The 15,524-nt window shown below is 36.1% G+C and overlaps 1 protein-coding gene and 1 non-coding gene across 2 annotated transcripts in view; one reads left to right on the top strand and one right to left on the bottom strand.

Moving 5' to 3' along the window:
- LOC121729342 (fizzy-related protein homolog) overlaps positions 1 to 15,524 on the bottom strand; it is a 58,476-nt gene that overhangs the window by 13,733 nt on the left and 29,219 nt on the right. Inside the window, exons 3-4 of the mRNA XM_042117823.1 lie at positions 2,931 to 3,041; positions 1,826 to 1,948 (exon numbers count right to left, since the gene is read on the bottom strand). Of these exons, the coding sequence (XP_041973757.1) occupies positions 1,826 to 1,948; positions 2,931 to 3,041 (234 nt within the window). The remainder of the gene's footprint in view (positions 1 to 1,825; positions 1,949 to 2,930; positions 3,042 to 15,524) is intronic.
- Positions 861 to 934, top strand: Trnai-aau. The gene has a single exon. It is a non-coding gene; the product is annotated as a tRNA-Ile (tRNA).

The raw sequence follows: 15,524 nt of genomic DNA, 5'->3' as shown, positions 1-15,524 counted from the left end.
GGCTTTACTTTAACAAAAGTGAACAAATTACGCAAATATTGTTAAAATCACAGACATAGATCAAGTGAATCTATGTCTGTGGTTAAAATATAGGACATCCTATTGGTATTTTAGTCCATAGTGTTTGGCCTAGAGTGACATAAAAAGTTATTGAAATTAAGCAAATAAGGGAACTCGCCCCTCGCCTCGGCTGAGCCAAGTTTGGACGTGATAGAAGAATTTCAGCGCTCCTGAATTGCTTAGTACATTTATACTAAAAGTATTATTAATACATAGACATTATAAAAACATAGACTATTATAATTTTAAACATATCATAAATAATGTCTTCGACTATCACAGTGGCGCAGTGTGTACGCGGCTCAACACAGTGTAATAACCTGCATTTCGACTGCATAACCAGTTTCGGTCTAGGTTCTTGTACGAGACTTAGGCTATATAAAAAGTCTGGAGATTACGTTTGTTTGTAATGCTTTTTTCGGAGATTAGAGTTCAAATTCATTGCCATCATCACAATCACATAGTGCATTGACTTTGGTGGAAGTTTTCGCTGAATTTAAGAAATTGAATTTATAGAAATGGCTACTACTATGCTTCTTTTGGCATTTATTACGATTTATAATCATAAATTGGTAATAATAATTGCTGATATAATGCATTCTTATACCATAGCCCAAGTGATAGAGATCCTTAGGAGCTAGGACCGTAGGGTACTGATGATAATGAATGTAATCGATTGGTACCAGAATTATTTTTCTGACACACTAGACGACTTTTATTACATTTAAGGTTTATCAATTTCAATAAATTCTTATCGATTTTCGTCGCATAGATTCAAGGTTTTCGAGCACAGCATCGACGGCCCATTAGCTCAGTTGGTTAGAGCGTCGTGCTAATAACGCGAAGGTCGCGGGTTCGATCCCCTCATGGGCCAACGACTTTTTGTTGCATTTTATTCGACGCACTAAAATTTTATTACCTTTTAGGTATGCATATTAACTAAAAATAATTGCTTATGCATAATTTATTTCTTAAACCTGGTTATCATTTAATATTGCTAAATGCTAAGCTAGCGAAGATATGTAGAGAGAATGTAGAGTAATAGTATTGCTAGATCATCATATGTGTCGCTTTTTAACCGACTTTTAATACTCAATTACGTACAAATTTGAAGTCGGTTTTATCTTTTTAAAATACTATTATGTTATGGTAGACATGGGCGCCGGCAGGGGGGTGCCAGGTGGTGCACTTGCACCCTTGGGAATCTCGGGATCAACAGGAATTATTGAAATAAAAAGCCGTCTGTAACCCTATTACCATCCCGTACAAAGATATGTTTCGGCAGTAAAATATGTATTCTGTTGACACTTGACGTAAATAGTCACTGTTCGTAAAAAGTAAACATTAAAGAAAAGAAAGAAAACTAAAATCTGAACCCGTTGGAAATTATTTCTGCCGGCGCCTATGATGGTAGATCGAGCAGACAATTTATTGGTAGCTATTTTACGTTATTGGTAGATATTGTGTCGATTGCCCATGCCAGGAGGCCCACTCCGAAGTGCAAATTTCAATGATAGGGCCGTTTCCTACTCAGAAATAATTTCGTTTGAAGGTTCGGGGCTCAGGCCAACCGAATTTGCCACGTTACTCCACACTTTGTCACTTGACTACGATAGTCGAGTCGAGCCTAAAGTTACTTCGTACTTCGTAGTAAGGTAATTTCTAAACTTCGGTCGGCTTTCGGATTGGATCCGAAGATTTGAATGCGCTTCCGAGTAGGCCTCCAGTTTCACAAACAAAGAATATGCTAGAAGTTTCCACCGACCTGGCTGGTGCAGGCGCTCCACAGGTATACGCAGCTGCCCAGGCCCACGCTGAGCACGTTCTCCGCAGACCAGTCCACTAGGTTCAGGTAGAAGTCGTCCTGCAGCTCCGGAGCATCTAGAACCTGAAAGAAGAAGAACCAGTTTAGTAGAATAAGTGAGGACGAGGTATATTGAAGCATAACAAGATACGTAAATTGCTCTTAATAGAGTTTTTGGGGCAGTTATGGTTCCAACGTCATTTTGCACACATTCCAGCATCATGTTCAAATATGAAATTTGGAGTCTTGGAACAAAAACTCCCCTCGAAATGAGACACAACAGGGCACAGAGTCTAAACTTCATTTGCTACATATGCATGGGGGCATTTAAAGTTTCAATCAATTTTGAGGAACTTAAGATGGCACACTTAGCAACTTGCCAAAAAACTTTAAAAACACAAGCATTATGATGCGAGTCAAAAGTCATAAATTTTTATTTTTATGCTCACATAAATTATCCTGACACGTATAGAATAGTTCCATTATATCAATATTTATATTTTTGAATAGATTACACCCACTATACAAACAAAATATAAAATTGCATTCTGCTGGTGTCACATAAAAATAAATTAATTCAAGAGCTTTAACGCCTTATGAGTTTAAAAAAACCGGACAGATATGACATAAGTATAGCGGTCATTACCACCGCTGCCACCAAAAATATAAATAGAATATGGTTCAAAGCACGTGACAGTCATAAAACTTTATAATATTTAATATTAAAATGTGCCTGCAACTTTTTGACTGGTCTCGTAGTTTAAAGTATAATAATATTGTGCTGAATATCTTTCGCTACCAACCATTGAGCATGTACTTACGAGTTACGTACCATCATAATAAATAAATTTCTTGGTACCTATAACTACATAATAATAATTATTATCAAGTAAACCAATAATATAATGCGAACCTGGTGCGAACCAAACTTTTCTATGTTCGTGCAGTAGCTTTTACGAGAATAACAAACATCTATTTATCATCTGTCCATTTCCGCATTTTTCTTTCTAAACATTTACAGATATAATTAGTGGGCCCATATAGAAGGTCCATTGCAATCACATACCTTAAACGGTAGCCTCGGTATTTTTCTAATCATCTTCTGCGGAGACCGCAGCAGCTTCTGTGACTTGGCCGACACCGGCGACAGGCTGTACGGGAAGGGATCTATGTTCTCCTGAAACAAGGAAACAGATGAGACTCGATGTAACTTGAGTTGATAAAACAGGCAATACATGTTTATAACGCGTTGATGTTAATTTCTTCAGCAAGCGACGCTTTATAGCTACACATTTGCATTTCCTTTTGTTGGCTTAATTGAAAGATCCGAGCTTTCTTATACACATAAATCACCGGCGACAGAAACAGTCACAATATTATTATGTTATAACTTATATTGGAAGAAAACATTATTCCAGAAAAACACTTATTAAACATTCAATAGAATTTTAATGTCGCATGTTCGGACACAAAACCGCTACCGCATTATACAACAGTATCAAAAGCGATCTAAAATATATTGTATTTATTCATGAAAATGTTATAGAATTAATTGATGTTGCCCGGAGACAAGATAAACGGGAACGATACGCGCATCTCATTACTATCGATCAAATCCAATGACCATAGATTAACGAGAAATTAAAACAAATACCGGATAAGCAAAATGTGGACGAAACGCGATATCGGTATCTCCGCAGGTCGAGCGGGAGACACTAAATTTAATCTGAGCTAGACCATTTAGACAACATCTAGTGCTCGGAAATCTAAAACCTGTAAATTATGTCCAATATCCATAGATGGAACGATCAAATTATAATTTTAATGCAATAAAAAAGATTTTTACCGCTCGTTCTATATCCAATCAGGATTCGTCGGGTATCTAAAATAATAAAATAAATTGACAAAGTGAATAAGATTCTTGCTAGTCTAAAAAATAAAAGACTCGTGCGGTTTCTACTTTTTATACGAGCAATCTCATTACAGACACCGAATTACTCATTAAAGATAAGAATAGAGGCGAAAAAGTTTATACCATTTGTAATGGAGCTAGAAAAAATGAATCAAAGCGAGTTTTTGATACACGTTGAATAGTGTTGCACTCATTAGCCGTTGTACAATAAAAAGACAAATGGCACACTGGCGAAATCAGTGCGTACAAAAACTTGTGATGAATTGAATAGACCAATTTGGACGATGTGATTCACTGAATCAGTGTACGTATCATTAGTTACATAGCACGGTACATTTACTGGTTACATGTAAAGTACATTAGAGACAGACGCAAATGTTAAAAAATACAGAAAAAATCAAAACTTAGGAATTGAAAACTTATTGTTTTAACCGAACTTATAAAGCGAGATTCAGAGAAATAGTGTGGTAAAATTTTGTAACTTGCTTTACCATTGCATTGAAATCAACATTTTGGAATAATTTTCCAATTCAAACGAATTATGTAAACGGGACCTAATAAAAATTCACACGCATATGAAATGTCCTGAACCGCTACAGCCTGTATTCCAAGTTACCGCATAATGTCGATGTTTAGTGAAAATTTTGAGGCTCTCTTGGGTAATTTGCGAAACCTCCTGAAGCGTAACGCGAAATCCTTGAGAAGTTCAGCTACCCGAATCCTATTGTGCGAGGAGCAAAAAATAAGCAATAGCATAATTGGCTTCTCACGTTTTGCCATTGCAACTTATTTCCTCTCCACTTTTAGACACTTTACCGCCATCTAAAAAGGTATGCTTTAATGTCTTTAACCTTTCTAAAAATTTTAGGAATTAGCAAATTAAGTTTATATTTATGTCCCAAGTCTCGAAAAATAACACTTAGCTCTAAAATTTAATGGGAATTTTCACGCCGAAACAACTTTATATTCCGAGTAACGCGCTGCAAAAAAGTGCACATTTCACATGAACGTGACCGTGAACCCGGTTTTGTACCGTCTGTTGGATCTAGACAAACATAATAAATATTTAAAACGATATACAAATTAGTCAGAAGTCGGAGGCAGTATAGGCTGTGAATAAATTACATAACATTACGGAGCGGCGAGCAACCGTGCCAATAGGCCGAACGTAAGAATTATAAAACAGGCATACATTATAGAACCAAAATATACCTATTTTCAAACTGGTTTTTTATTTATATCGCGGCTGGGCAAAATCTGAGAACGGAAGAAGCAATAGATTTTATTCGCATACTAAATGACAGCTACTGGAAAACAATTTTTGAGGAGATAGTGATGATTTTGAAAAATTACAATAAAGAACACATTTCGCGGAATCGTGGGCGAAATGTATTCAGTCGTGTTTCTCATCGAAGGCAGACAAAGGGCAGCATTACCCATTACTACAATTCAAACGTACAACTGGACTGACACCCACGTCAGACCGAAACACAGAAACACCAGCGCACATAAACATGAGCGTTAAGAGTATAAATATTACCGATAAAGAGAATTTACATGGAATACCACGAGATATCGAATCCACGACCGTTATTCTGGATTTAGGTCGTTGCAAGAACTGAGACAAAAAAAGTCTGGCGATCGTTAGAGAGCTATGAATGGGATCGAGAAGGAAAGTGCATCGGTCGTTCATGATGATTAATTTACAGCCACTCAGCCCCGCCCCCGTTTCGCCCGTGGCCTTGGCATTGTGGTCGAAAACGAATTCGTATTATATAACCCAATACGAAATTGCCTGAAGGAAATTGCAACTGGTTTTAAAATCGACCGAACACGTGCGCCAGTTAAGATTAACGATTATGTATCAGATGGAGAAGGCAGCTTTTTGCATTGTGTGATGTGTGAAGTTTTAAAAACATACACGATTTAAATGCGTTTACATTTGACTTCATAATATGTTATAGATCTTTGTCCGTCTCTAGTTAATAAAATTTTCAAATGCTTTCCTTTACGAGAGTTCATGAGTTAAATTGTCAGGACCAACTATTGAGTTGGTCCTGACAATTCAACTCATACCTAAATTTCTCAATCCCGGAACTCAACCAACTAAATACCTACTGCTTTTTTCGTGGATTAGGTCATATTCATCTATCTCAACCAGTGACCAGTACTAATGTTGTTTTGATTAGACAAATTACGCTTTTTATTCAATCCTGTTTACTGCTATTATGTGGCAATTTTCGTCACGTAATAATGTAATAAATCTTATAATCGTTATGTAGTTTACTGGTTTAGAACCTATCAAAGCAAAACAGGCTTTTAACAACTCTTTCGTTATGAAGAAGTCTTGTGCAGTACCTAAGTCGTAGCGTCATTCTGAAGAAACTTTATCATACCAATAACATGCATACTAGTTTTCTCATAATCAGATATTTCAGTTTGATTTTAAGTTTTCATTGTGCTAAGTAATTATGCTTATAGTATTTTATATTATGAGAAGTTTGTTAACCTTGGACAGGTAACCCAAATTTTTTTTTATTTTTTGTTACCTTAGCATCGCTTGATAATTATTTTACTACTTCAGTGGGACAAAATTTTATCACATTTTATGGAATACCATTGCCCAAAATTCATGTTTTTTTCTGCTGGTCTTGAATTGCGAAAATTTTAGCAATCCTTATTATACGACATAAAATGATGTATTTTCCCATTAGTGGTATGGAGACCACTTAAATAAGGAAGTGGTACCTTCCAATGACATAATGAACACTTAAACGAGCAAGTAAAGAACACAAGAGATGCCGCTATCGAGAGACGATGACCGATGACCGATAAATACAACAACGACAGTTTTAACTGCTAATGAATAATGATGAAGACACACCATCTGGAAACATTATTCAAGTGCAAAATAAAATATATAAAGATAATAAAATAATAAATATATATGAAGATAAATTACTCGAGAATTAAAAGCTACACAAATGGCTAGATATCATAGACTTCATAGTCCAATCAATTGGCCACTTCCTACATTCACAATTGCTTCATTCGCTATGAATAGATAAATACACAAAAGAGCAAGACACGACCTCTGGTAGGGCATTTCACTGGCCCTTATGACGTTATCAATGGCTATTCCGGTTATATAATAGTAATTTGCGAGGCACGGATATGCTCGTTGAAGTTATCGACCCTAAATAACCAACAAGTGCTGCGGCTAGAATCAATCTAACATGGCATGCTCTATAGCAACCTATACTTTTCGATAGCGAAGATGGTCGCCAATATTTTCATTGGCAAACTTTTTGATTAAGCATTGCCAATTATTTGTGATGACTTTCGCGCTAAGGAACACCGAAAGACCATTGTATAGAGATAAAAACATCAACATTCCGTTACTCCAGGCCTCCGTCACTCCATGTACTTGCGCGCTATAATTACCTACCGCCCGACCGAGCGGTCTCGGGCCACCGGAGGCCCAAGCTCAGTGCGGTTGTCGCGAGCGAAGCGCACGGGTGTTTTTACATTTTAATTCGTTCGTACGCGCCTTACGATGCCTTCTGGTACTTTATGTGCTGTAGATGGGTGCAAATCAAGTAAAAGAAGGGATAAACACCTATCATTTTTCTATTTACCTGGCAATGACGAAAGGTAAGTGATAAATTATATTATTATATTTGTCGTAATAAGCATTAGCTTGCCTTTCAGACACATGTTTACATATTTTCGTTACATAGAAACGTTATACCTATCTTAAACACTATTTTAACGTTTTAACTACTTTTATTAGAATAAAATTGTAATAATATTTGATAAGCAGTCGCTCAAATCAATACCTACATACGAAACTTCCAACACAAATCGCGCGGCGGCCGGACTTGTCTCAACTTGTCGTGCTGTTAATGTAAACAAACAAAATTTGATACTTACTATCGGGTGATTCGATTTTAATGCGATTTGTAAACAATATACGTGTTAATGATAAGCGTAAAACCTCAGACACTCCAACTTATATATATTTTAAACCAATTTTGTAAATTATTAAATTTAATTTTCTAGGATTATTTACGAAGATAAGCCTTTTTAGGGTTCCTTACCTAAAACTAAAAGGTAAAAAAACGGGACCCTATTCCTATGACTTCGCTGTCCATCTGTCCGTCTATCTGTCTGTCACCAGGCTGTATCTCATGAACCGTGATAGCTAGAGAGTCGAAATTTTCACAAATTGTATTAAGTATTTATATTGCCGCTGTAACAAAAAATACTAAAACCTAAATAAAACAAATGTTCAAGGGGGCTCCCATAAAACAAATATGTTTTTTTGCACTTTTCGTATAAAGACAGATATCGATACAGGGTAAACTAAAAGTAAGACCTGTCCTATTTTATAATTTTTATTTTTTTTTCAGGCGTAAAACATGGGCTGAATTGATTGGTAGGCCCGATTTAGCAAGACCAAATATCAAGCCAAAAAGTCATTTTGTGTGTTGTCTACATTTTGAAAAGTCGGCGATTATTCATAAACCCCAATTTTTGCTACACTCAAATTTAATAATAGAGAATTTAGAAAGGGTAAGAAATTTATAAAAAATTATATTAAAATAAAACATATGTAACTTTAATTCTTTTATTTTATTTTACCTACATACTGACGTCTATAATAATTATGTTCTATCTAGATTGCACAGTACAGCACTAATTTAGGACTGCCACATATAAGTCAGAACATATTCACAGTTCTCAATAACATCGACACAAAAAGTTATGTTAATTTAATTTTATCAAAGAGGCAGCCCTGCGATTGCTACGTGATCGCGCGGTGCGAAGCAATCACAGCTATACGCTTGAGCATTAAGGCACAGTTTAGCATGCAGTGGTGGCTGACGCGACGGAGTAGGCTATTATAGCAGTAGGTATTGGAAATTTTCTATTGAGTGAAGTATCTGGTACTATTTAGTAATCTGTGGTTACTCTAAGCCGATAACAAAGTGTCCATCCGTGCAATACGAATCAAACTAATGACATTACACATCAAGAAAAAGGTAAAAAGAACAATTTCAATAAAACCCAAACCACAATGATGTAAGATGAATGAGCAATCAGAATCCGAGTTGATCGACCCCGCTAGGCAGACGCATAAAAAGCTAGAAATCTTGCAGGCAGAGACTAGATGCTAGATAAGAGATTGATTGGTGCGAGCGAGTGGAAGACTTTAGGACTCGCATACAGCACACAGGTCACGTCAGGTGCGCAGCAATAAAAACACACTGAACCACTGAATCTTAGCCCCTTTCCGACTGCTGATCTGAATATCAATTCAGATCAACCGGACTAATTTAAATTGAAAAAAAAACTTACTCATCAGAGTATGTCTCATGCAAAACCGCTATTTGTTGTCTACATATTATATAATACAAATACCTATAGTCTGTTATTTGTTTGAAAATTAATTTAAAACATAGATTTACTTGTAACAATTTACCGCTTGTGAGTGACACAATTTATAAAAGTCTGTACAGTTAGGACCAGGAAATCTACAAATTAGTGTCCAAACGAGGCGGTCTTTTGAGTCAAAGTCAGGTCTTAAATTAATACGAATCGTTACAAGCGAATTTCTTACATCTTTTAAATAAAAATAAATGGATCGCGATATAGATAAAATCAGCAGTAGATCGGACCGTTAAAAGCCGAATGTTTGCAGTGATTTCGGCTAATTCGAAACTGCTGTAGTGGTTTTAACAGGTGAACCAATTGACTTAGCAGAGGCCGGTGCAAACAAAGGCAACCCTATCGGGCCTCGATCGCAAAAGCCTCGGCAAACACTCGTGTGTACATAGCATGAGAATAATTAAGGCCAAGATGACACTCGCCAAATTCCCGAACCGGTAGATGTTGTGTCAGCAAACAGCACTGCCGAAGCTAATACGCGGATCAGAAGTGCCTATTGTCGGACTTTGTTTAATGATGTCATTATAATAATTTACAGAGTTTTTTCAATTCAATATATTATTAGCTACGTACGTGGGCGTAACCGTGTTTATGCTTCATTATCGACAGAATAGACGGTTAATTATTGAAATTCGAATCTAGACAATAGTTTGTTACATCCTTACAACAATGGCTGCAAATAAAAGACTCCTAAAGGTCAAATCTAGCCGTCTAGGTGCAAATCGAACAGGTATTATCCAGCTAATATTGTATTGTAATGATAATCGCAAAATGTAGAGTGTCAATCATCTGTTTAAATTGTAACAGGTTTCAAATAACAATGAGGACATCTGCATAGATAAACTTGGAAATTGTCACTCAAACGCCCAATCATTCCGCTTAGCTGGTGAAAAAAATAATATACAGGCTATATGTGTCGATGACATAGATCAATCAAGATACATCAAACAGAAACACCAGTGGGCAGCAGGTAAAAAATAGTTCCAATATAATTAACTTGAAATATTGACCGTCGAAGCTAAATTAGTTCGAAGCGATACAATGAGACTCAAGAGTAGTCAAGAGTGACTTTGCTGAAATAAGGAGACAATCTAAAACAAGATCTACCTAGGACAGCTCCAGCAGCTAGAGTGTATTTAAAAGCTACAAAAGAAATCGATTTCATGCAATCCAATAAAAACATGCATTCAGAATTTAATACTGCAAAATCACAATTCATCCCCGGTCAATGACTGGCACCAGACAGGTACGAGACTTGTTTCTAGACAAATCATAAGCCGAAGTGGCAGTTAAATTATTGCACGTCGCGTCATTCCACGGAATTTTTGGCAATAAAAAGGAAACTGCTTGTTAGCAATTAGGCTGTTTAAGTAAGTAGGTACTAGGTACTGTTCAAGAGCTAAGCAGAACATATTAAGACCGAATTAAAGAATAACCATGCCAAATACTGTTCATGCTTTAAGATGGATAATTTTCCGCATTTTTGCCCCAAAAATCTAAATTTAACGCAATTAAATCGATTTGGCTCAATTAATTCTCGATCGAATGAGAACAATTGATTGGATATAGCGTGATACAATTAGATTTAGGGCGTTAAATTTTTTGCTCAACATACACATTTGCGTTATATGGTCATCCACTCATAATTATTCGCCTAGTCCTGATATTACGGTAGGTATAGTTTGTAATAGTTGCTGACTCCGCCTTATGAATTCCCAAAGCAATGGCGGTCCGAACGCGACCAATGAACTTTTAAATCGTAATATCGCATAATTGAAATGCGTTGGCGCAAAATTATAAATTGCAAAAACGTCTAGACTTATCCGTTCAAGGTCTAAAAGAAATAAAGCGTTAGATCAAACCGCGACGCACCGATTCGTCACACCTTAGTATTAATATATTTCGTATTGGACTGGTAAAAGTATTGCACAGCGTTTTTAAACAGGCGCGACAAATACGTACAGGAACTTAGACACGTGATAAAAATGAAAAGAAAATCTTTGTGAAGTCTATCAATTCTCTCCTTTTATCAAAACTCACGTGGATTCTGTTTTTTTTATGAAATAAGGGGCAAACGAGCAAACGGGTCACCTGATGGAAAGTAACTTTCGTAGCCCATGGACACTCGCAACATCAGAAGAGCTGCAGGTGCGTTGCCGGCCTTTTAAGAGGAAATAGGGGAGGGTAAGGAAGGGAATAGGGAATTGTAGGGAAGGGAATAAATAGGGTAGGGGATTGGGCCATTTTTGGATTAGTAGGAAAGTTCATATTTTCTAGGTCTAAATTATCAGGACACAACAGTAAGTTACCAAACGGTTATATTGCCCTGGATTTACAGACTATCGAGTGAGTCATTCAGCGTATCGTTATTTATGGACGGCCATTCATTTCGGACTAAGCCGACGAGAATTTATCGTCTAGAAGAATTAAAATTGCAAAGACAGTCCTGACGATTATCGGCTTACAGCATAAAACATGTTAGGACTTATCAAACGAAGACGGAATAGAAATTGTCGAAGCAGTACCTGAATATTTTAGCCGCGAATAATCTGCATATATTAAAACTGTCAAAAATTTATATGGGGACGCATCAGGAATGGTAGCCGATGCATTCACAATAGCCGAATTTGTATTCAGAGACCAATGCACGAGTAATCCGGTGGGTGGCAGCGGTGGGACCGATCTAGAATTTCATGAATACTTAAATGCTTTTTTTAGCCTGGCGCTTAAAATTCGCGATCGATATGATCGGTTCGGCTTTCAAGTTTGAAAAATTCTCAGGTTTTCATCAAAATGCAGGTAAGTCTGCGCAAAGCGGGAATCACGATTTGCGGATGATTCTGAAATAAATTATACCTACAGGAAATAATTCAAATTGCTTCACATGAACAGAGTATTATCATTTTAATTAATGACTTTTAGAACTGAATACTAGATTTTCCTCCTGACAGTAATTTAAAACACTCAGAAGATTTACATCATGACTATGTTTCTAATTTAGTTATTATAGAGTCAGTTCTATTCTAGATTCAGTAGTAAAAAAGTAACAGCTCAAAAACAAAAAACAATCATAAATGACCTTTAACCAATGAAATGAGATGTAGCCGATTTTTCACTTAACTTTTTCAAACAAACCGTTGACGTGAGGTCACGTGAGCGATCTTCAGGTCGTGAACGGTAATCAACGGACTGACAAGCTTCTAATGCACTTAAATGGAAGTCCTACAAAAACACCAACACTTAAAATATTTAACATGTTTTTTCACTATAGAAAAAGTTGATTGCGCAAGTTTTTGAGTGTACAAACATGCAAATGGATGATTGATTGAAGCGCGTTGCCGGGTATAATAGAAATTGATTATTCGTGTAATATGCTCGGTACATGAGCCAATATGCTGAATGGCTTGTAATTTATTTTATAAGAAAATCATTAGAAATGTTGAAAAAATATCTGACAGATGATTAATGAACGCATTTTATAATACAGATGAGATGACGCAGATGAAAAATCACACTGTAGATACGTACTTAGTAGTAAAACTGTTTTGGATAAAAATTAAATGAGCAATTGGAATAAGAGAGTTTCCGAATGCTTATTGACGTAGGTATAAATAAAGCAGAAGTTCTAAGTTCTCAAGAATGGTATTTCATGCATTTAAGAAGAACCTTTTATGTTATAAGGCATTTCCATATGAATAATCATAGATGGAAACGATAACAAGTAACTATGTCGTACTTATTCTTCTGACGATTGACAACGCTAAAGACGTATCCGTATTTGCATTTGAATAATGAAAAAAAAAAACAAACGAGACAAGAAATTATGCAAAATGTTTACATTCTAAGCGTTCGAGCGTGAAATTTTAATAATTTATTATTTCAGGTCGTTGTCACCATCGAATGATGTCAGGCTATTGGACATTGATGAAACAATAGCGCATAAAGATTTCGGTGATGCATTCGACAAGGGAAGTCTTGTACAAATTCTTTAATCAGTTGCATTGTTAAAATTATTTAAATTCACTTTGTGGCATACCGTATGACACAGGAAGCATTAGGTACGTTTTGTTTTTTTATACCCCAAGTAAAATAATGTTACAAGTTATAACCTAATTCCTAAGGCATGAAATATTTATTCTAAACGGGGATAATTTTGTAGGATTGAAAACTGCGACAGCTATGTAATTCAAAACAGAAACATTGACAAAACAAAACAGTTGCTAAGTGCAAAAACTGGTTGCTAAAGTGTGTTTCCTCATTGTCACCAGCTCGCTAAACGGTGTTAATTGAGTCACAAAGGAAATTCGCCATTTTGTTTACCAAAATGTTGATTTAGTGTTCAAATGTTTTAGGACACTAAAAGCGGATACCGACCAAAGTGCACCTTAAAGACAGGATGTGTTTTAATTATTCCACAGGAAATTCAGACCGAAATATATCCTGATTTGAGGAATGAAATTACGAGTTTAAAAACTAAAATATTGACGAAATTCTGATATTAAAACGGAACCACGCGAGCACCGCGCCAGTCGTGGGAAAATTATTTCTGATAATATAAAATTTTAAATTTTAATTCTAAGAGAATCATCCTTCTCACAATTAAAGCACAATGTATGATATAGATAGTTTAGATTTTGCGTGAGAAAATGTTCAGACCTAAGTCTTCTCTAGGATGGTACATAAAATTCTCCACAGGTTATATCTTTCCCGTGTTCCCATGAATAATAGATTATGCTCACGGGAACCATTCAATACCAACGCTAATGCATTCCTAGATTTTACATTGGACCTTGAAAAGTTTGGAAAAGAAGAAATCAAACATGGCAGTGATAATGATCGTCAAAATAAAAATTCAAATGGGACTGGGGCAGCCCGCTGTAAACCTAACGACTTGTCGCTTATTACCATGTATAATTAACACACAAAAGAATAAATTAGGACTAAAAGCAGCGTGTACTGTAGCCAGAAATATGAACCAGAAGTCAATGAATATATTTTCAACATTTGTTTAGGGCTATATTTAAGTTTTTTAAGCTCTAACTAGAGAAGCAGGCAATCGGGCTTTGTTATCTATATTATAGATGATAAATTTTTGGATTTATGACGTGAGAGATGTAAACAGTTTAGGGATCGAACAGCATTAGCTAACATTAAAAAACATAGTTCAGTTAAAGCCATTGGCCTTACTAATCGTTTACTTGAATCGTCAATCGTCATGTCGTCGAAGCAGATTTCGACTAATGCAATATAGTAAGTAGCATCATTGTTACGGTAATGCGACACTCAGTCGTGCCTCGTTACAATCGACACCGACACGACTCAGCGATCCACAACATGACAGGAAAACCGACGAACACACAGAAACGTGTACAATGCGAACGAAACGTGATATCTATTAAAAGAGCAAAGGCAAGTAAATTAAAGCGTTTACGAATCTTTACCCATTATTATTCTTTCGACCTGATTTTGAGTTTTCAGCGAATTCAGCCTAATAACTTACAAGGCGGCATCTGTTGACGTATATTGTAAAATCCATAAACGATAACTTATTAAATCTGATCCTCAAAACAGCTGTAAAGGGTTTATAGTAGCAGGTTTGAGACAACAATGATGGACAAAAATAAAACGTCAACGCATCCGAGGCAAGCAATAAAGATGTGGATATTACGCCCTGACTTATTCCCAGAGCACAGGGCAAAACAACAAGAAGGCCCTACAAGACCAAGAATGCAGATCAGCAAAATGTCGGGGCAAAAAATACTGTCAAAACGAAATCCCATCTCCATTAGTTTTAAAGTTTACGGGGGGTGTTGACCGTTTATTGGCCAATAATCGGCTAAAATATGGGGCACACGATTAGGAACCAGCGTAAGGTGATTGTAAAGGTCACGGTTGCATTTGTAAAACGATTTTTGGGTCAATGGGACCCTAAAATGACTATTTACCATCAAACGATCGTACGATTTGGTATCGAATAAATGCAAATATAATGAAATGAGTTTTATGCGCCGGATTAAATGAAACTTATTTAAAGAAATTACACTTATTGAAATTGAAAATCACACTTATTGGAATTAAATAAAAATAAAAAGCAAATTACCGTTTCCCAAACAGCTCATAATGTTCATATAAACTTCTTAAAGATTACAAGATTTTAAGCTATCTCTGATCAAATAAGAATTTACGGATATAAAATAATGAAACACCGAAGAAAATCGAAGATTTTTTGGTTGCGCGTTCTATTACATTAAAACAACCATCTCCAGCAATTACAGCAAGATCCGACTACTTGAATAC

Source organism: Aricia agestis, chromosome 8 (genome assembly GCF_905147365.1).
Source record: "Aricia agestis chromosome 8, ilAriAges1.1, whole genome shotgun sequence".
Taxonomy (NCBI): domain Eukaryota; kingdom Metazoa; phylum Arthropoda; class Insecta; order Lepidoptera; family Lycaenidae; genus Aricia; species Aricia agestis.
The sequence above is the reverse complement of the archived record's forward strand: the minus strand, read 5'-3'. Positions and strand labels throughout refer to the sequence as shown.